At 39.6% G+C, this 22,725-nt stretch overlaps 1 protein-coding gene across 1 annotated transcript in view; it reads right to left on the bottom strand.

The window, feature by feature from the left end:
* The window catches only part of ESRP2 (epithelial splicing regulatory protein 2), a gene marked incomplete at both ends in the record, with an annotated part of 40,808 nt that extends 19,446 nt beyond the window's left edge, over nt 1-21,362 (bottom strand). The window contains 4 exons of the mRNA XM_084294904.1: nt 387-501; nt 1,707-1,820; nt 20,284-20,412; nt 21,228-21,362. Of these exons, the coding sequence (XP_084151030.1) occupies nt 387-501; nt 1,707-1,820; nt 20,284-20,412; nt 21,228-21,362 (493 nt within the window). The remainder of the gene's footprint in view (nt 1-386; nt 502-1,706; nt 1,821-20,283; nt 20,413-21,227) is intronic.
* Between the last annotated feature and the right edge of the window lie 1,363 nt (nt 21,363-22,725).

Raw genomic sequence — 22,725 nt, 5'->3', positions numbered from 1 at the left:
GTGGGTTTTGTTTTGTTTAGATCAGAGAACAATTGTCTGCAAACAGTGGAAACTTGCAGGCTACTTGACCCTGAAGAAGCTCACTGATAGCCAAGCCTTTCCTTTAAGGATCAAATATAAATAAAAACGCTGTGGTTTTTTTTTTTCACTTGTTTTGTAATGGATTTATTACATATGGTTTAGCTCTCATTATTAGAGTCAAAATAGAAAAATATTACAAACAGGCACCCCTCCCTCCCCACACACACACTCACTTGATCAATTTTACCTAGGAGATTTTTAAAATTCACATCATAGCTCAGTAGAATAAAACCCATAACAATCACAGGGGTAAAACCTAAATAAGCATAACTGCTTCAGTTGCAAAAGCTGCAGCAAAAGGATACATTCTGCCATGGTCTTGATAGTCTGGTCCTTCACGGCGGCTGAACTAGGGTAGCATGTGTGAAATTCTTTGCGCAGATCATAAAAGGAATAGAAGCAGTCTGATAGCAGGAAGTTCTACAAAGAAGGCAAAATGATTTTGTATACATTCCTTCTGATTAATATTTTTTAAATTATTTGGGGGTCCTCAATTAAATTCTGATTAATACTTTTGGACTGAATGAGGCAATCTCAAGAACTACATAGTTACATGTCATCATCATCTGTCTATGATAGACCAGTTTTGTTTTTTTTTTTTTTTCCTTTTTAATAGCTCAAATTCCATAGTCTTCCAAAATTACTGCTTTCATGGTATTATAGGGTTGCTCTATTTTGTTTGTTTCAGTCCATTTTTTTCAAGTGGGAAGGACAAAGAGTTACCCACAACCCATATTGCAGGATGGCAGCATGTGACCCGATTTAAAAAACAAAATCAAATAAAAAATAGTACTATCACATTTGAATGCTAAACACTATTGTTTCCTTTCTTGCTTCATCCCTACATAAGTATTTGCTTTTATTAAAAGCCACAGAGCTAAATTTTAGCACAACCCAAATGCCAGATGAATATTTGTAGAAACTCAGCATGACTACCGCCCTTATATAGAAAAGAAAAAAAATACAGTTGATCCGTCAACTCCTTAAATGTCAGCAGCTCCCATTCCTGCAGGTTTCCTCCAGACCCTGACAAGCAGGCTAACTCGGGAGCCACCACCCTGCACAAAGGCAAGATTCTTCTCCCTGTGCAAGACAGGCTTGAGAGGAAATTGCTGCTTCATATGGGAGTAACAAACGAGCTGTAGTACTGCTTCCTGCTGAATAAATGCAGATGGGAAACAACTGCCATTCTCCAGGGCAAGTCATTGCATGTTTACTCTCTGCAGGACACTGACACGTGGCTTCTACCAATTTTAGGTTTTGGTACAAACCCATAGCTCTGCACAGAACCAATGACTTAAGTTAAGCCTAAACAAAGCAGCACTTCTCTACCACCTCTGCTGAGGTTAGACCTTTTCCCTGCGACACTGAATTCAAACAACTTGTGTTGTTCTTTGTTCTGCCTTTCCTTATTTTCCTCATTATGCTTATTTGGGGGTCCTCAAGTACTGCATCTGACTTCCAAGAACAATCGCCAGGGACTATATCCGATGATGCCTTCCATTTCACACCCCTTAGAAGCACAGAGCTGTTCTTGGAGCACTACAGTTGCCAAGGTTGAATTGTGTTGCTCATCTCAAACGCAGGTAAACCGTCTTCCTTCTGCATCAGTTCTGATCTCATACCTTCTTAGATGTTTCTGGGTGGAGGACTTGTCGAATGAGTAACTGGCCATCACTGCAGAGCGTGTAAGAACTCCTTCCAAGTACTTTCAAATCACTGGATACCAGCTGAATAAACTAGAGAAGAAAAAAACATTTGACTGACTAATACACATACGCCATAAAATGAACATTTACCATTTAAAAAAAAATTAGTAAAGAGAAAAAATTGACACTTCATAACAGATGTGGGCTTCTGATAAAAGGCAGGCACAGAAATGGTATGCTTTTGCAGAATAAAATATAAGATGACCAGCAGTATGGCAAAAAGAACTAGGACAGAATGGCAGAATTATGAGTTTGTATGAAAGGCAACGGTATTGTAATGGCAAGGTTCAAAATCTGAAGTAATTACTAAAAAATGCTGTGAAATATTTTAAATAAAAAACACACAACGTTTCAAGATAAACCACAGTACCGATTGTGCAATAGTCTTTCTTCACCTATGCCACCTTTCACTTCAGTTCTGTCCTTAAAATTTCATTTTGATTTCTACTTCTAAAAGGAAAAAAAAACACCTACCCATCTGCATTTACTAATGTTTTGGAAGCTTTATGTCAAGAAAAGCCAAACAAATTGTGGTCTGATGCCTTCAAAAGTGAAATTATAATGAAGTCAGATCTAGGAAAATGAAAGTCTTTGCAGAGATACAGCATTACTAACATTAGCTAAAACAAAGTTATTCCCTGCCTGTAGGATAGATAATCCCCAACAGGTTAATTCTCAAGAGAAAAGGGCTCCACCTGTATCTTGCCCAAAGTTGTTTTCCATCCTTGGACAACAGTTTCTAGTCTTCTATTAGCCCATAGCAGTTGACTATTATAAGCAGAGAATTTAACACTAATACAGTATAGTAGCTACACTTTTCAAATCAGTAAATAGCAACTTGTTAGCTAACTTTCAAGGAGACAAATATAATTATTCTAAGCTTCTCTCTTGATGCTACTCCCTCCCAGGAAAGCATCTGATCACAAACAAAGCAACAATTAACAACATGATGCAGTAGACATCCACTGAAAAATAACCTCCCCTTGTCTCCTCGTAACAAATTAGAACAAATTTGCAAATCCAAAGATATATTTCTACCTTTTAACCTGTATATGAGGAAAAATAGAGTTTTTTGTTTTGTTTTGTTTTTTTCCCCCAGTATCAACACATGCAACATGTTACATTCTCTGCTTAGAGAGGCAACATCCTAATGACCTGCTCCCACAGCTACACAGCTTTAACTCTGAACGACTCTTGTAGCATTTATGTCCCAAAGGTAAGGTTCACAAGGGAGCAATGTTGTATTGGACATGGATTAGCAGCAGAGACAAGACTACCCAGGCTTTAATTCAAAGTAACTGCTCAAATCCAATTCTGGCCCTTCTTTAGGCTAACAGCATTCCACTGCCACTTGGGGTAATGCTGTAGTAGTGGTCCCTAAATCCCCCTAGACAGAGAACTGAGGGGGCAACACTGAATAAGGAGAGGCACTTCCATCAGCAACTTGTGCGAGTTGCTTAATTTGCATACATATTACATTAAACTATATTAAACTTCATTTTATATAGAAACAGAAGGTATTTGATACTTTTAAAAGGGTGAAATATTCCCCGATCCTTTTTAATGCAGTTCTTTGCACTCTATCAAAGCACACAAACCCACCAAAATAAATAATTATATACGTATATTTATATTTTCTCATTCTTGCAGATTCAGAAAGCCAGTTTCCTCCCAGTTGCTACTTCAGGTTCCTACCACAAGCTGAAGGCTTGGAGAACCTGAGGCCATAAAGCAAGTCATTGTTTAAGAATAATTTAAAAAAAAAAAAAAAAAAAAAAATCAGAAAATTGAGATCTGAGAGTGCTCCAAATACCTCAGCTGATATGTAAACACCACAAAAAGAAGAAAATTCCACATGAACCACTTCAGAAAAGCAGTTACAGGGCCTGCCACAGTCACAGAGCAGCAACAAATATTCTCACCATAACAGACAGGAGGAGAACTGTCTTTTTCCTAAATGCAACACCTTCATGCTTTAACTTCTGGGCACAATAAAAAGCAAATATTTGTAAGAAGGGATTGGAAATAGGAATAGGCATTAATTAGCCTCCCAAAGGTGTACAGGGATTCTTGCCAAAAGGAAGCAGAGCCTTACTGATGAGCAGTAATAAAACACTCCACAAACCTTCAACTTTGTACCCTGTGCTTCTGAAGATGTGGAAGAGCCCACATAACAAAAGTGCAATTAGAGAGCTGTTTTAATAAGATGCAAGAAGAAATCCCCCATACACATTTTGAGAGAAGCAGGAAATGCATGCAGCCTCATTTGATTTGTACAGCATAACAACTGTAGTTCGAAAAGCCTTCAAATTAGAAAACAAAAGTAGAAAAAAATGTTTGAACAAGAGAGGCAGTGCTCAGGCCAAATGGCATCAGATAAACTGGCAAAAAAAAAAAAAAAAAATCAAGACTGCCGCACTGAAATATTCACATTATTTTCTTCAGATCATTTCCCATACAATGTACAGCTGAAAAGACAGGTATACAGCACAACTATTTTCAGAAGCCCCTGGTGAGAAGACATCAAGCGTAACATTACACAAGTACACAGATAAACCAAATACTCGAGGTGTACTAAGTTTAAAAAAAAACATGAGGCAGCAGTTGTTTTTATTTTTAACTGAGCCAGATTATTTGCACTGCATATGTAAAAAGTGTTAGTGATAAATTTCAACATTGCAAACTCCTAATATGGGACAATCTACTTGTGAAAACAATCATCTCTTATTAGTAGATGTTAACATTTTAGAGTGCCCCAGATAAAAATGCTGTAGGACTAGCAGGCCTTGCTGAATGCTTATTTAGAAACTTCTATTTTGAAAATAATCTTTTCCAAACTTTGGGGTGTGCTCCTCAAAATAGGCCAAAAGGAGTGTGGGAAGAATAGTTAGGAGTCACGAGCAACCCTTCCCATCCAAACCAGCCTCACTGTCACACAGGTTAACCACGTAGAGGAACGAGGCAGAGGATTGTGAAAGGGAAAATTCACCTAGGAAAAAAGCACGAGGCAAAATAGCAGGCATAACTCTGCCATGGAGGAACAAGAGATTTTTCAGATTAGTCTGAACTGGCTTCTTTCATCTACATGAGATGTCTTTAATTCTGGAAAGGTTAAGTATAAAAGCATAGCTGGAGACCAGCTCTCATTACTATAGGTTACACCAGACCCCTAAGGCTTTCAGGCAGCAGATACATGTACAGCCTATCACATATGTTCAGAAGGAGTTAAAGCAACCAGTGCACATGCATTCATAAAGCTGTGTTAAAATGTAACTTCAGTGATTACAAGTTCCTGCTGAAAAGCCATCTTCAGCTTTTTTTTTTTTTTTCCCCCCACCATAAATACAAGGCAGCACCTCAAAAGGCAACCCAGAACAGTCATACACCAACATATAGCAAGCTCAGGACAAGTTAAGACCAGTGCCAGATTTACATTACAGTTTTCTGTCTCACACATTCAGCAACCTGTCCACAAGTCTGTCACTTTATAAATTCCATCCACGTCTCCTTAACTCCACTAATAAAACCCATCTCAGCTATTTACCTCCCGTCATTCACCTTCATGCTGTTCTCCATAGAGCTGCCCCACTTTAGCATGCAAAGCTGCCCCACCTTAAGGCTTCCTCCACCAAGCTCACACACCCTATGGCTCCTGTTAATCTAGTCATTTCATAGGAACTGAGTTATACAGCGTTAATTACCACTCTTTGCATCTTGCAGCCAGCTCTCATTTAGCTTGCAAGAGCCACAGTGCAGAGGCATCACCCTGTGCTGCTTATTCCAGCAGGTCAGCCTCTGCTAGGGCTCTGATGAATCATTCCACGTTTAAAGGAACACGTTCAATAATTCACCACACAGATTAAAAACTGAACAAAGAAGAAAGAATTGAGCAGGCTGCTCTGTACGTTTACCTCCCTGAAAGCTAAAACAGTTCTTAGGGAAAAGGTGGAGAGAGGGAAGGAGAGAGTCAGAGCACTGTCTGAAAAACTGGCTCTACAGGATTTGGGGCTTGTAGCTGAGAGTACAAAGAGAGCAAAGAGACATGTTTCGCCAGCAGCAAAGCTGGAGGAAAGCCAGCACAAGCTGCTGTGTTTTCTGCAAATGAATCCCCAGTGGCTGAAACGACACGGCCCCCTTCTCCGTGTAGCCTTAACTGAACAAAGCTGGGGATGGCAGGGAAACTTTAAGATTCCTCAGTAAGCTCTTTCAATAGCTATGATGCACGAAGCACTAAAATAAACCACTGGCTATTTGGATATTCCCATTTCCCTAACTAAAAATAGCTCTCATCCTTGAGAAAGGCTGCTGCCTCTGCGCTGTGGCTGGCATGGCAGTGAAGCAGGGAGCAGGCAGCTGCAGAACCCTGCCATGCTGTCAGCTAAGCTGTATCTGAACCCAAGATACCCTGGGGGGTTCTCTCTTTCGTTCACCTCTGAGAAATAACAGAAAATTTGGCTGCTTCTTACTCATCTGACCTGCTCCTAGTGCTTCTTCAGAACTGGATCCTATGTTAATAAGGCACAAAAGTTTCTCTGTTTTGCTTCTGTTAGCCCTGCTAACCCGTCACAGCTAACAGCACCAGGCTAGACACAAAATCATTCACAAAGCCTCAGAATTAAAGGAATCTTTGCAATTTAACTCTGGACAGAAACAGCTTCCAGAAAGTAGCTTAGCTTTTGTGCCATGCTCAGGCTAGACATGCCTCTATATCCCCACACAGGTATTACATGGTGCTTGCTGTGTGGGGACATGGGTTCAGATCAGTGATATCAACAGACATGCTAGTGAATTACCCAGAGGTTACATTTTGGTTACACGTGGATACAAGATCAAGTTTCTGCCAAATTAACTTCTTAAAAAGTGCTTGTTTTGACATCTTTTGGCTAACTGTGGGAAGGCAAATCACACCTGGTCTAGGCAAAAATTAAGACAGAGACCAACAGGTCATTTGTGATTCTGTATAAAGCCTGTCAAAAAAACCTGTAACCATGTCTTCTAGATCAGTCCTTTGCAAAACAGGCATGCAGACCCGTTTTTATACACACATACATCCTACTGTCAGGGCTTTCTATTTGTAGAGGAGATTAACTGCTGCTTTGCTAGAAAAAATGTATAATTAAAAAAAAAAAAAAACTTATGCAGGAGTGACATCTTTTGGTCATTATTAAAAGGAACAATTTCAGAAATTACTTAGAAGAAAAGTTATTTTGGCTCACCTAAATTCATATATTCCAATATACTCCCTGGAGCTTAAGAAATTCACATGCCTAATATGCAATGGTCCTAGAAAAACAGCAAAGATATAATCCACAGATTTTTAAAATACACTGTTTGAAATAAAAACTTCTATCTTAGGTACACACATTTGAGCTGTTCCCTTTTGCTAAAACCTGGAAAGTTAGCTAAGCATGTTACACCCCCCTCCCCATTCATTTGAAGGAATTAAGAATAAGTTTCCACTCTGATAAGCATGCATCTCTATGCAAAGCTGAAGCTAGAGAACTACTTTAGATCTCTTTCACAAACAAATTATTTTACCTACATAAGAGACCTCCTCCAGCAATGAATTACTAGGGAGTGTAGGACAGCAAGGACTCCATTACAGATAGGTGACTCCTATATACAGATGTATGCACCTGCATGTGGTTATGTACAGAATTATGCAGAGTGACACAAGTAATAATATAAAAATCAGATCAGCTGAACTTTTGTGTTTGCATGTCTAATAATTCAGGCAGTCTAAATTTATCAAGTTATAATGTTTCTAAATTTTAGTTCACAATACCTCTCAAGGCTTCGCTTTAGGTCCTGAAAATTGTTGCATTTTCATTTTATTAGTATAATGAATTCTGAGAACTACAGTTCAGTCTATCAGACAGATTCTCAAATGGAATTTGTCTACCAAAACATGCCATTAACACTAAAATCCCCAGACTCACACACATATAGCATTTTTACAGAAACAACTTCAGTAGCGACAACACAAAGCATTTTTCTCAATCCAGAAGCACAAGTTCACTTCCACACATACCCTCCCTACTTTGCCATCAACGAATTGTCAGTTGAAGGTATTCAAGTTGCTTCCTAATTGTAGCTCTCCTAGCAAAGAAACCACATGCTTTGCATATTAAGACTACATACTGGCACTTTGCAATAAGCATCCCAAAATGCCTCAACTAAAGCCATACTATTTACCACCACGTTTGATATCCAAATTCATTTATGTCCAAAAAAAATCATTACTTATTACACATTACTGAAAGTCATTACATTAGAGCTTTTTATTTGTCTTTTAGGCTTTGGCATGGATTGTTCCTCACTCGCAGCACAGACCACATAACAATGAACTGTCTTTCTGCTAGTAAGAGAAGCATAAAACACCAATGGCAACCCAAAACACACATCACCGCTCTGAAGATGCTCTACTACACCTTCTGCTTCAACAGGCAAAGATATTTCAAGTCTTGCCTCAGAGCCTGATTTTACAGACAGCCCTCTACAATTCATTGCTAGAGAACAGACAAAAAAAAAAAAAGCATATAGTTGCAGAGGTGCTGTTCCTGAAAAAAAGGATTGAAAGTGTCTGAAAACTGAAACAGGCTGCCCAGAGAAGTTGCAGAGTCTCCATCTCCGGAGATATGCAAGACCCAACTGGACATGGCCCTGGGCAACCTGCTCTAGTTGCGTCTGCTTTAAGGGGTTGCACTGGGAACCATCCATAGGTACCTTCCAACTGCAGTCATTCTGTGATTCTCCCATCTCTTTGCACTCTTTGTATTGCCCATTCCACAGCTGCACTAAGGCCACCATAGTGTATACATGGAGGTTTGTGTGTGTCTTTAGGGCAGGGCTGAGATGCAACCAAATTTGATGAAAAGAAATTTTCTGCCACCAAACAAAAGCAAGATTGGAGCACCACTGAAAAACAAATATCCAGCAGCCCTGAAGCCTCCCTTAAACTTACAGGCATAAGAAATTTCAAGAGTAACAAATCATTGGTTTGGTATACAAAGTTTGGACACACACACAACATACCCAAACAATGGCAACTTTGGAAAATAATTTCACCTCGACATTGTGCCTCAGATCCTACACCTTCAAGAGTTTCACATGTATTTACAATACTCTCCATGGGCAGTTTTCTGCTCCTTCCCTCTTCAAACCCTGGTGATAATGCCAGCCTTACCCATGCAATGGTGGAATTTAAAGCATGTCAATACTACTGGGGAAGTGTGTAGACTGCATTTCAGCAGTATTTACAAGTATGATAACCCTTTATTGTTCTAGGTAACTTTTTAAACAGAGAATCCTATAGTAAGCCCTTGCCTTTGTTGACCTGTTAGCTGCTATTCCACATGGCTGATAATGGATACATGGTGACCTTGTACTGAAACTGCTGGAAGAAAAAAAAAAAACTGGAGCTTGTTGGCTTACACTAAGTTTTTCTTTTCTTTATTTTTTTTTTCCCCTCCTCCCCTAGAAACATAGGAAAAGGTACTGTACTTAGACACTATTCAAACACAAAAAAGAAGTTGTGCCTTGGCTTATTTCTCTGCAGAGGAAACTTGCGCAAGTGACACAGGCAGCTCAGGCCCACTCACTAAAAATGCTAGAAAACAATATTGCCAGTTTGATTTCTTCTATTAAAAGAAAAGCAATTTTTTGCTCTGCTGAACACTAATACCTGAGATTACTTAGTGAGTTAAAACTACCCTGGACAAAGGCATGGGTTTCATTTCCAGCATGCCAAAGATGGCATAACAGTGCTCAGTATGATCAGTCAAGTTACACATCACCAACGGTATAAAGGTACTCAAACTACATTTAATAACGGAGTAATCAATCAGAATGGCCACAGTAAGTGTACCTGAGATAGTCCATTATATTTACACGTGACCAATCCAGCAGAGTTTCCATCCACCTTTGGAATTTGAATGTGTAAGAACAGATTTGCTCACCTTGATCTCAAGGAGCTACAGGATACAACACTTCTCACTACCTACTATCTTGTCATTTTATATCCTTTCCTGCAGAAAGCTTCAAGAGCAAGCCAGGTACCACGTATCCTGCTGCTTCTGATGTTCTCTCAAAACAATTTCGTCTACATTAGGTGACTGCATAGACACAAACTCTTATCTTACAAAGAAACTAGTTAACCACAAATGGCACAAGCTTGGTAGCAACAAAAATAGCCAAGTCGGTCTCAAACATCATATGACTGTGGAGTTCTGCCATAAAATTCCGAACATTACAAATCTTCAAAACAACCAGAACAGAAAAAGACAGGATCTATATTTTTAAAGCTATTCGAAGATATCCATTTTTTATCTTTTGCTTTGGTGCGGGGAAGTTGAAATTTCAGGAAATAACTGTCCTCCTCATTGCCATCATACTGGTCACCACAGAGTGGTAAGGGAGATGTGCAGCTCATATATAGTTCTTATAATGGCAGTTAAGGTTCAAGGGAGAAAACCAGAAGGTACTCAAGTTTATTACATCCTTCCCATTCAACGAGTACTTTAAAATAGGTCTTCCCCCTCCCCCCCCCCCCCCCCCCCCATACATGAAGGGGCTGAAAATTCAGCTTAGATGAGGCTAACCTACCATTAATTTTCTACATGAAAGCTTTTTTTTCCCCCAAGCATGGTTCAGCAACAGGTAGAATATGAAAGACATAAACAAAGCAATGGTTGTCATGCTTTGTCCATTGCCAGTCTGTAGAGCATAGGAAACACTATTATAGTTTTGAGTAACAACAAAGTGTGTTAAGTGTGGAGTTGCTCCATTATTTACATGTATTTCTTTGAGTCATTTTAATTGGGCCTGGTCTCTCTACTACAACAGAAACAGCTGCTGAAAAGTTTTAGTTTTTCCTTGGAAAGAATACGAAAACCTAACCTTCTGTCAAGACAAAGATCTGTCCAAAGCCGTGTCACTTCAGCATTTCATGACCATTTTTGATTAATTATTTCTGACATAGAAGTTTGCAACACCAGATTATTTGCATGCTTTTCAGCTATCATATCTACAGCATCTCATTCAGGTAATGCATTAAGCCTAAAAAGTAAGACCATGGTTCAGGCCACCTAAATGTCACAGCAATCAGGTCACAGCTTTTATCTTCAAAAGCACAATCTGTTTTAATAAGAGAGTGCTGAAATGTGCACGGAACTCCACAAACAAGCTACTAGAAGTTAGCCTTGTTTGAGACAAAAGAAGCCCATTCCTGCAGTATAGGAACTGCACAGTTTCTACACTTACTTTACTACTGCATTATGTGTCAGGGAACTGAATAACAAGGAAACACTGAGAAAAAGTAAGCAGTTTTCAAGTTTCAATTAACCTATAAGAAAGAGGCCATTAGGCAGCGAAAACAAACAACATGCAAAAAAGATGCATATCTTACAGATCAAACATTTGTTTGTGTAGGTTATTCACAAGTCTGTCTTTAAACGAAAGATAACTCTTACAGGAAACTTTGAATATTTGCAAAAAAAATCCATATTCTGTCAACCTTTTACCTATATTTCAAGTAGGACTACAATGGCCTCACACTCCTCATTGGCTGTTTGCTATCAGTTCAACTCCCAGAGCAAGTTACTGCAGCCTGAAATAAAAGGTTGAACAGACTTTCCTAACTCTAGGTTTTAATTCATATACTCTGACTGTAATATTTCCTAAAATCTTAGTTTAAGCATGAGTTCTCTCTGCGTTCTATACCTCCCCCACTCCCTCTTACCTCTGTTTCAAGGACAAACTTTCATTAGCAATGTGATCTTTAGCACCAGCTCTATTGACTGTAATGCATGGTACCGCTCTATTTACTCAACACTACCTCATTGTTTGTAGTGCAAGCTTAACCAGTTGTAGGAGAACTGCCAATGCCTTAAAAATTAAAGCTTCTTCCCTCACTCCCCTTTTTTTGTTTGGTTTTGTTTTTCGGGTTGTTTTTGCAGTAATGTCCAGGGAAACAGGAATTATAAGACGGTATACATACTATCCACATTTCTGTTTCCTTTGAATGAGATTCCCTCTCATTCCTTTAACTGAATACAGTAAAATACCATAAACACGGACCACCCTGAATGGACTTGAGATCCAGTAAGCATCTTATCTTATAATGGAATCCAAGTGATCCTTGCTCATACCCTTACACATATCAGCAGAAAAGTCAAGCTTTCATAAAAGTGCTCTGAGTTTTCCCTTTCTTGTTCAACATGCTTTTGTGGAAATAAAAAGAAGTGGATCCCTAGGCCAACTTGCCTTTAAACTCTGAAATTTGAAGTCACAGATTAGAGCAGCAACCCCACACATCAAGAACTGGTTGTTTGAGAAAAGGAAAAATGAAAGTAAGTGAAATGATTATCTGTAATTGTAGTAGTCTACTACTGAGTAGGATCAGAACTTCCATTTGGCCTTCCAAGGGATTCAGACCCGCCCAATACAGAACTAGAACACTATCAGGGGCATTATTTAGATGTCGCTTCCTCTTAAAGAATTGCATTCTCTTTTCTGCAGTGCCTTGTTTTCAAAGCGTTATGACTGACAAAGCATCATGTGAGCTGCATAGAATATGAAGTAAAGCAAATCACACGGTTCCTTGTGATCAATTCTTTGTGTCTGATATTTGAAGGGAGGAGTGGGAGGTGATTCATAGTTTCTTTTGTTTCTGTAAGTATATCATAGGAGCAGCAGTTCTCTTCTGCCGTGCACGTTTACCTAGTGTCCTTTCAGGAGCTTTACAATAAGCAAGAGTTCATCCTGTCACAGTTTGTGCTGTAAGGAGTGACAGTGGCTAGCACACTAAAAGCAAGGAAACTCCCAAACTCTTTCATTGTTTCAGTCATTCTTGCAACTGTAACGTATTTTCCAGTTCTCAAACTTGTGCATCTTCTCCCAGTCTGATAGTTACTTCATTCAAGATATTTGATGTATTATACACTGTTTTGTGATTCTCTTCACCTCGAATGACGCCTAAACTAACTTTTAGGTATTCGGGAACACACAACGTTATCTACTTACAAAGGAGAACCTCCACAATGTTTTTTGCACTTTTATTTTCCTGGTTGCATAACTTAGCTCTACTTCAGTTTTAGTGGAATTCACTGCAACAGAGTTACTTGTCAAGGAAGTAATTTTGTCTTAATTTATGTAAACACATTTGTTTTCACACACTGCAAACGTCTATACAATTCATTTAAACAATAAAGAACATGCTTAAATTTCTCTAGAATTAGAACCAGAGAACGAAAACACCACTACTTAGCTTTGGTTTCAACTCAGTAAGAATGATAATAGAGACAAGTTCAGTACCCCAGAAAGACTGAAGGATAGAAAACCCACTCATGTTCATAAACTTTGGATGCCACAGATACCATTGTAGGGGAGAGAGACATTACTATATTTCTAACTGAAAGATACGGAAGTTCCAATTTTAACCACAGGAAGCATAAAATGAAACAGGGCTGGCATTATTTAAGTTGTTGGTTACAAATAAATCAAATTCCAATCAGCATTTTTATAGCTTTGGCCACAAGACTGCTTTGCTGGCAGTATCAGTTCCTGTCAGCATCCGTGTGTCACTCTTAAACCAGGCTGTTCAGCAAAGAAGTGCTGCAACATGTTGACAGAGGTGTTGTCCTCGTTGGGCAGCACTTACCTGTGCAAGACCTTCTGCATATAACTTAAGGGTGTTTTGTTTTTCTTGTTTGTTTTTTTTTTTGTTTGTTTTTAAAACTCTGAGCAAACCAACGCACTGATGCAAGAACTGTGCAGCCCTTTCAAAAACTGTGACAAGAATCACATTAATTGTTACCAAAGGAAGAGAGAAACAATGAAGGTTTGCAGGCAACACTGTGTCTGCACCAAATTTTGTAAACTGCTTCCCTGCTAACATGTAAGAACTGGTGGAGGCATCGCATGCATTTTTATTATTAAAATGGTAGAATCCAAATCCTTTATTCCTCATAATTATTATAATTCCTCATTATTGCTTAGCCACTTTTGAAACCCCCAAAACACTTCATTAACACGTTTCCAGGGACTTTTTCCAGCAGCTATTTACAGCAAGTCATAAGAAAAAAGTTCAAAAACTTTGAGGATCACGTATTCACCAGCAGCAATCTTTGTAGTAAAAGGCTTCTACCCTTTGTTTTACCATCTTCCAGTGACTTATATAAAAAGTATTTTAAGTTCAATTTCAAGAGAAATTGAAGTATTCAGGTATAACAGCATAGCAGTGAGAACACTGCAATGTGTCAGCGACACAGCTTTAAACACTGCACAACCTCACATTGTATGAAGACAGGTATTTCAAGCTTTCAAGCTGTTCTGAACATGTCATAGGAACGTTTATTTTTCTATGTATGCTAGTCCATCCAGCCTTAGTAAGAGACTTCATGCTAATGTTTTAACTTCACTGGAAGAAGCAGCAGCATCCACTACCATAAAAAGCCTACTCCAGCTCATCCTCAAACCACTGGGCCAAATTATTCACTTCTAATGAATATAGTACTTCCCTTAAAATTAAGAGGAGAAATAAGTAGCACAGATAAATGGGAATACCACATTTTTATGCTTTCAGAGAAAGTCATATGCAGCTTTAGACAAATGCCTTTAATTCTCTAGTGATTGTAAAGAGAAATGTACCTAAATATAGGAACAAAGCAAGGTTTAAATAAATACTTAAGGAGTTCTGATGAAAGCACTGCAGCCTTCAGAGAAACTACAGTTATATTGTTTTTCCATAAAAGCTAACAGAACATAAATGCTGCCCAAAACAGATGCATTCATATTATACATAAGTATGTGTAATATAACAGAGGGACTGTTTCTGGTATTAACTCTATAGTTTTTGAGAATGGATGTGTGTTATCACCATTACATAGGGGGAGCTGAGTAGCATAGAGGATTTGTAATGATTAAAAAAAAAAAAATCCTATGCTATCATCAACAGAATTACAACTAGAGCTTTTAGTGAGAGTTTGCCACCCATTTTCATTGCTAAACAGAAAAATTCCATATTGCAACATCCTGCAGTTACAGGAGGCGTTACCACACCCTTGCTTCCCTACCAGAAAGGGTGACAATAATCCAATATTAGGTATCAAACATTTTAACTAATGTTAAGCTAGGTTTATTAATGGAAACGGGAAGTTATTAGATGCTTATAATAAGAACCCTGCATAAGACAGCTCACAGCCCTCTCAGCCCTCCTGTAAGAGGTGTTTATGTCTCACCTGCCCTGACAACCTGAAGGCCACCTTGTGTGTGCCAGGGGATCCTCATCACTTACTTGGTGCCAAACCAAGGCCACAGTTTCACAATACAAGCTGTTTGGTAGCCAGGCTGCCTTAAAACATTTCTCTCATTTCAAATGCAGTGCATGTCCACACCTTGGTGCCAAGGCTGCCCTCAGCAGCTAACCACCTAATCTGCCTCGCTGCACATCAAACACAACTGCTCCAGACCAGAGCTCTTTTTGAACTCAGCACTGGGCCTTGCTCCAGTTTAATGTGCAGCCCCCAAAACCTTTGTATTGGCAGAAAGCAGGGGAGGGAGGTCCATGTAAGCACCACCTTAGTGAAAGGTGCTACTGAAAAGCTTTCGGTTTTTTTTTGCATCTGCAGCTTGAGAGCATGATGTGGGGGCAGAAATACTTTAAGCTGGTATCACCATCAAACATGTTGGATCATGAAAACACAACCAAAGGGTGTAGTTTCATGGGACGTGAGCTTGGACAGCGAAGCAGCTTATGAGTTCCCACCCTACCTGCTCATTTCAGCGATCCTGTTTACAGCACAGCTTCACAAAGAACTTTACTGAGGCAACAGAAAGAATGGTAAAGCATGGTGCAGGGGCAAGAAGCTGGCTTCGCTGCTGAAGCCAAATCTTGTGAAACTACACCCTAAATATTTGCTGTGGAAAGAACAGCCTGCTCAGCAACACTTGCCAAAGGTTTGCCAAACACCTGCTCCAAAACTTCAGAACTCAGACTCCAAAACTCCAAACAGACTCTGCCAAGAGTTATATTGGGCTGATATAGTCACCAAACAACCTCAGACTGGAAGACCAACCACAGTCCCAATAAATAAATAAAATTCAGGTTGTGATCAGTTTCAAGAAATGCCTTTGACCAAAGATAATTTACATGCTGCTTATTTCCCTTGAGTTAGGGAAACTTAAGTCAGTAACAAAAGTAACAAAACAGTAAGAATTAGCTTTCTGCTCCAGGAAAAAAGCCCAGCATTGCCACTAATACACATTTGAACATCCTTTTCCCTATTCTACATTTTTGGGGGGTTGTATTTATCTGTCTTATGATTAACAGCTCGAGACAAAAAAAGAAATCAGCGTGCGTTTTTAGGCTTTTTTTCCTCCAGTCTGAAAATTCAGAAGTATATTAAAAAAACATTTCAGAAGTCATTTACCCAAAATGAAGGTGTGACAGCTGGAAAGGGAGAGCCAAGAAAACTTTCTGCTAGCACTTTGTGAAGAGGAGGCTGCAGAACAAGTTTCTCTTTAAAAAAAAAAAAGGTTGCAACCGGTTTATCAGGTTAGAGGAATTCACTGGTTCTTCCACCTCTTCCCTGCCCGCCCCTTTCTTTCCAAATGCTCATCTAATCAGCTTGTTTCTTGCCGAATTTGTTGATACCTGAGGAAATAAACTGCTCTTGCAGCTCACATAAACAATCAATAGGCATTCAAACATGCTTTAGAGAAGTGGTAATTTGCTATCACCTGAAGAAGTGGCAACCTCTCAGTATTTTCAATTTGAGCATGGTTTAGCCAAGAGGGAAAACATGCCCAGGTTAGCCTATGAAGAATATGAATTAAATTTATCACTAAGGTATCGCATCCAATGTAAAGTTTGATGAAAGACCAGCAAGACTAGGATAGTCTTACAAACAGGTTTTTCATACTTATATGTCACTCCACAGACAAAATTTGTGTGCTTCAATAGGTCCAAAAGCAGACCCAGCTCTCATGAGAACCTCTCCCTTTTCATGTACATCGTTCAAAGAAGGATGGTAATTACAGCTAAACACTGCAGACACCTCTCCAAAGTTATTAGCTCTTCTTAGACTGCATCCTTTGTCAGGGAGACATGCAAATATTGCCTTGCAAAAGGAAAGCAACATGTCTTAAGGCAAATCATACTGATTTAGCCAGGTTTTCTGTATGGGAAGGATTAAGAAATCCACAACACTTTCAACTTAGCATTAGATCTTTAGCTTAAGAATCCCTATGGCTATAATCAAAGAAGCACATGAAGATGTCAGCTTTTTAATGACAGTGTAATGGGGATGAAAGAAAGGTAAAGTTCATTCTGGTTTTGCTCTTTTAAAACAAGCTTCCATTCCTGCAAGGTTTCAGACAGCAACTTGAGAACATTTTTTCCCTTAAAAGTTTGGAAACTGGGAAAGCATAAAGCTCTAAAAAGAAAAAGAAACTCTGGAAAAGAAAACTCTAAATCACATGCTAAATAAGGCAGTCCCATGATTTGAGGATCTGACCAAAGAAACAGAGCAAGGATGTCCTAGTGCTGTAGGAAGAAATACAGGATGCTGTTCCCTTTAGTAAGTATTACAGGTAATGCATGCTTAGAGGCTTACATCACAGGTTCAAAACAGTTCCAAACATACACTTGAACTTGAGATTTCCTGCTTGCTTTGTTTAAAAAAAAAAAAAAAAAAAAAAAAAAAAAAGCCTTCACATGTTTTCTACTCAGTAGCATTCTTCAATTACAACACCACATCTCAGTCAGCAGTTTTATGTTCACCATTAATGGCCCTACAACAGAGACAAGTTATTACTGCCATTTTGAACTAAATACATTAAGCAAACTACTTCCAAAAGGCATACACTTTATGACTTGTGGTAGTTATTTCCCTAATATTTGTACATGTACAGGATCTTTCCTCCCCACCCAAAACATAGCTAGCAAAACATTGCACATCAGCTACAGGAAAATCCAGCCGGATCCCATAAATGAACTAGAACATGTGGAATCAGATGCTTGTTAGCCTAGACAAATACAGTATGAAAAACCTTGTAGAAAAATGTACCAAACATACACTACAAACATACACTAACAAAAAAAGCTTGATTATTTAGGGGACACTGTACTTCAGAACCTGTCTTTATAAAATCACGCAGCAAAAATACATCGGGGAAAACAGAATACTTTAGAATACTTGAGACAAACCCAAGCAATGAGTCGTCTGAGGTGCAATGCTGTGAGAATATGAAGTACAATTGAAATGATGCAACATTATTTGAAGTGTTATGTTACAAGCATAGTGAAGATTTATCCAGACTATAGGTTTTTGGTAGACTATCATTCCTAGAAATTGAACTTAAAAGTAACAGGAGGTTTTCTGCTGTCAGTGGAAAAACTCCAGGCCCACAGCTGCTGATCTGCCATGTATCAGTTATGAATTGCCAAATCAAAATCAAAGAACGGTTGAGGTTGGAAGAGACCTCTGAAGCACAGGTAAAACTTACGACGGCTTTATGGTTGGGGATTTTCACTTCCCTCTACATGTAGAGACTGAGAACCCAAGGCAAAAGCCAGAAGCAGGTACTGAAACTTTCATTTATAAGATTAAGATGAATGCTAAAGTGAGCAATTTTCAGCTGCATCATCAGATTCTCTACCACAATCCAAGCAGGGTGGGGAAAGTTAATTTCACATACTCTACAACATTATCTCAAATCAAGGTACACGTCTACTTCCTTTTCAAATAACTACTTCACCCACCAGTACTTTTGCTAATCAAAATACTTTACTGAGGAAAAAAAAAATCTGTATGTATCAATAAGTACCTGACATCCTTAAAATATACAATGCACTTAAATCATTTAATGGATTTATCTTTAAAAATGCAGAAAAAGAGTCTACTGTAAAAGAATACAGAATTCTACCTTTTGCTGACATTGCAAGTAAGAGGATGAATTAATTCTCCCCAACTCCCATGGAATCAGGAAGTATGGAGGCGCAGGGAGACAAGCTTAGGTAAAGGGTGTTCCAGCACATCTATGACAGAATTGGCCACATCACAACTGGCATCCAACAATTAACAGCAAAATCATTATTTGGTTGCATAGATATGCCAAACAAAAAGGGTAAAATTGTTGTTTTTCAAGAGTCTCTACCACACCTACACACAAAGGTAGTATTTCCTTTTATTTGCTAAATCAGACCCACCTACAGCGCAATTTACAGCAATAAGATACAATCTCTCATAAAGTATTGAGTGTAATTAAAGTGTGTCTGTTATAAAGGTAAACAGAGTGTACTAGGCTAAGCTGTTCCAGATGTCTTTAGTGCAAGATCTGGGACAAGATCAAACCTGCAGCTGCACATTTTCTCAGGGGTTATTCTGAAGCATTAAAAAAAAAAAAAAAAAAAAAGCCTCTGGTCTTAGAGTCTAGCAAAACTTGTGCAAGTAGAATAAATGCCATCCACAGCTGACATTGAGAGATTTTAAAACACGAGTTACGTATTTCTGTTTTTAAAGGTACCCACTCCAGAGTAAAATGTTAACCATTCAATATCAAAGAGGGTTAGGACCTAGTCTGCCAAGTTATCTCTGTGTCACCAGAAGTTACAGCAACATGAACCTGTTCTACTGCCTAAGCAAGTTTCTTGCTGAAACACACCTACAAGTGATTCAGACAAGGTGTGGAAAGCCAGTTTTATACGTTCCACAAAAACGCACTATTGTATTTTTCCACTCAAGCACATTTTGCATGCATAAAAGAGAAATAAAGCAAAATTTCATGAACTGAGTACATACACAGTACTTGCATTAGAAGTTTTAAAGTAATTTATGACATCTTGAAGTGCAAAAATCATATAAATTTACAGATTTATTGTTAGTGCAATACTAAATTAGTCAAATAGTATAATACAAAAGTTGTAGAAACAATCAATCACTTCATTATCCACTGAATCTACTAAACTAATTAAGCTCATTTGGAAGAATGATATATGACAAACACAGCTGATGTTTTACGTAAGCATAGTTTTGAAGAATTCAACTAATTTCAAGAAAAACAACCAAGCAAAGGTTAATATTTTAATACACATTTTAGCAGAGAACCTGTGGATTAAAACATGACACCTATATTTTGAAAGTTTGATCAGTACTGCATTTATCATGTTTATCACCCTATTTATTTATATATATATTTAAGTCTGGAGTAAGAGAAACTTGGAATAAAGGGAGGCCTAGCAACATAATCAGAAGCCAAAACTTTCAAGAGCCATAGCACAAGCTCACATACTCTGGTGCTATACATAACTTTCAGTATTACAGGGCTCACAGTTCAAATGCTTCAGGTCTCTTTTTGGTCAGTTTTAAACACAAAAACTTGCTAGTGATTTCACAGTGAAAGACAAAATGAAAGTGTATTTCTTTTATAGGACAGTTGAGTCTTGCCCCCAGATCCCCCTACATTGCCCCTGTTGCAAAGAGCAATGCCTCACCTGTTGAAGAACCCGGTCCAGAGGCTCTGCTTTGCCCAGTCCCTCTGGTGTTAAACCACTCACTTCACGACATTGATCACTTAACTCCAAATTGTCTGCTTTCACCAGGGATTTGTGCAGTGTCCCTACCTAAAAACATTGAAGAAACGATGGACAGAAGTGAGGAGCAATCGAGAACAAGCTCTGTTTAACAACGCGTTTACAATGCAGAAAAAATCAGAAAGGTGCAGTATCACTGCCTCAATGACTATCGTGATGAACAAGAAAAAGGCATTTTTTGGTAAAGGTTTCAGAAATGGAGACCCTTGGCCTAGGTTTCCTTCCCTCCCACCCGGGAGAGCCGCAGAAGAGCCGTGCTCTCTGCTGAGGGCCACAGGAGCGGCTTCAGGCCTCGCCGTTTGGGCTTGGAGCTGAGTTTCGGGGGAATTTTTCGTTGAAAAAGGAAAACCACCAAAAGTTAAGGCGCTTTCCCGAATCTGTTCATGAAATTGATAGCCACATTTGTTTTGTTACAGCCCTTCACTTCTGAGGGATTATTATTCACGAGAGGGCTTTGGGAGGGAGGTAAAAAAAAAACAAAACAAAAAAACTTTTTTTCAGATCAGCCTCAAAATTAGAGGAATTTAAGATTCTCTGAAAAGTTATTCAAACAGGGGGCTATTTTTCTGTATAAAATAAGAGTAAGAGCGCCCAGTGTGTGCCGTGAGGCGGCTGAGGAGGGGCATCCAGCCCCAGCCTGCCCCGGGCACCTCCAGGAGCCCCGAGGAGCCCTCAGGTTTAGGGCCACCGATGGTCCAAGGGGGCCGAGGAGGTGAAGGGGGTGGGAAGAGGCCTGGCTTTCTTTCAAAGTTGCTTCTGCCCTTCAAACAGAAGGAAAATAACTTAAAGAAACAAAAAGGCTGCGCCCGGGGAACGCGCCCTCGGACCGGGTGTCGAAGCCATACCTTCTTGCCGGGGAGATCCACAACTTGCCACACCAAGAGAATTAGTTCCCTCTCATCCGAACCCAGTTTAGCCCCATATGCACCAGCTGTTGCCCCAAACAACACCACCAAAGAGTCACTGCGCGAAGCCGTCATGACCACAGGGGGGAAACAACTACAATCAAAAGCAGAGGTCAAAAAAAAAGAGGAAAAAAAAGAAAAAAAGACACACAAACAGACAAAAAAAAAAAAAAAGGAACAACAAAAAAATCCCGCAAAGGTTCACCCCCTACCTCCAAGTGATCAAAGGGGAAAGGAGAGAACGAGGAGTCACAATATTAAAAGGAGAAGAAAGAGCTACTTAGGAGGTAGGGTTTCTGAGACAAAAATGAAAAAAATAACTAAAATGGAGAAAACTTGCATCTCTACCTGTTCCCGGTGATCTCCTTCTTCCCGGGGCTGATTGGGAGGTAAAATTAGCAAGCTGTGGGGTTCTTTCCCTCTGACATCATGGCAGAAGCCCAGCCTGAGCTTGGCCTTTTTTTTTTTTCTTTTTTTTTTTTTTTTTTTCCTCCCCTTCCCCTTCTCCTCTCCTGAGTTACCTGCCCTTGGTGCAGCTCATGTGACTCTAGTCAATCTCCCGGAGGGACAAGGCCATTGGGTCTCTGGGAAAGGTGTAGGAGGGACGGAGGGCGCCTCAACGCCTGGCTGATCCGGCCTGATTGGTTTTTGAGGGAGATGAGAGGCAAACTCCCTTTCTCTCCCTTTCTCCACCCCGCAGGAAGTGTCCCTCTACCTGCTTTCGGTTCGGCGGGGGCGCTGGGGGCTTGAACCGGCCCCCTGCTCGCACCGACTTTTTGGGTTTGGGGGCTTCTTTTTTTTTTTTTTTGCTTTTTAAATCTGAAGAGTGTGCACGTGCGGTTAGGAAAACAGAGCCTTGGGTATGAAAGGCGCAAAACGAAAGCCTTCACCTGCTCCGAATTAATGGCATCTGCCGAGGTCGCCGTGCACGGCCCGAGCCGGCGGTGCCAGAGCTCACCTGTAAGAGGAGGGCGGTGTAACCTGCGGGATAGCTGGCAGGTTTAGGCCCTGTTCTCCACGAGGTTTCAAAGGTGAAATAACTTGTGAAATAACTTTCGGTTTTGAGAAAGAGTGGATCTAGGACGTTTTCCAAAGTAGGCATGTGAAGCCCTGCATTTTCTGTCCTGTACTCGGTAAAGAACTATCGCCCCGGCATTAACTACCGTGCAGATGAGCAGTTTTTCTCTGTACCTCCTCCCTTTTCTGTCTCACAGGTGAGACTGCACTGGCAAAACACTGTCTGGTTCACAAAAACCCTCCTCTAAGCGTTTCTGCTGGATGGCAGCAGTAGGGAAATCTATAACATCGTGGCTCCAGACATTTTTAGAGACGCTGTCAAATTCAAATCTATTTTCAAGCAGAAGTAACAATAAAAAAGATAAAAAAAAATGCTTTGACCACCTTACTATTTATTCCTGTTACCACAATTAATAAGTTA

Source organism: Netta rufina (genome assembly GCF_964035555.1).
Source record: "Netta rufina genome assembly, chromosome: 13".
Lineage (NCBI taxonomy): Eukaryota > Metazoa > Chordata > Aves > Anseriformes > Anatidae > Netta > Netta rufina.
This window is presented reverse-complemented; position numbering and strand designations above follow the sequence as displayed.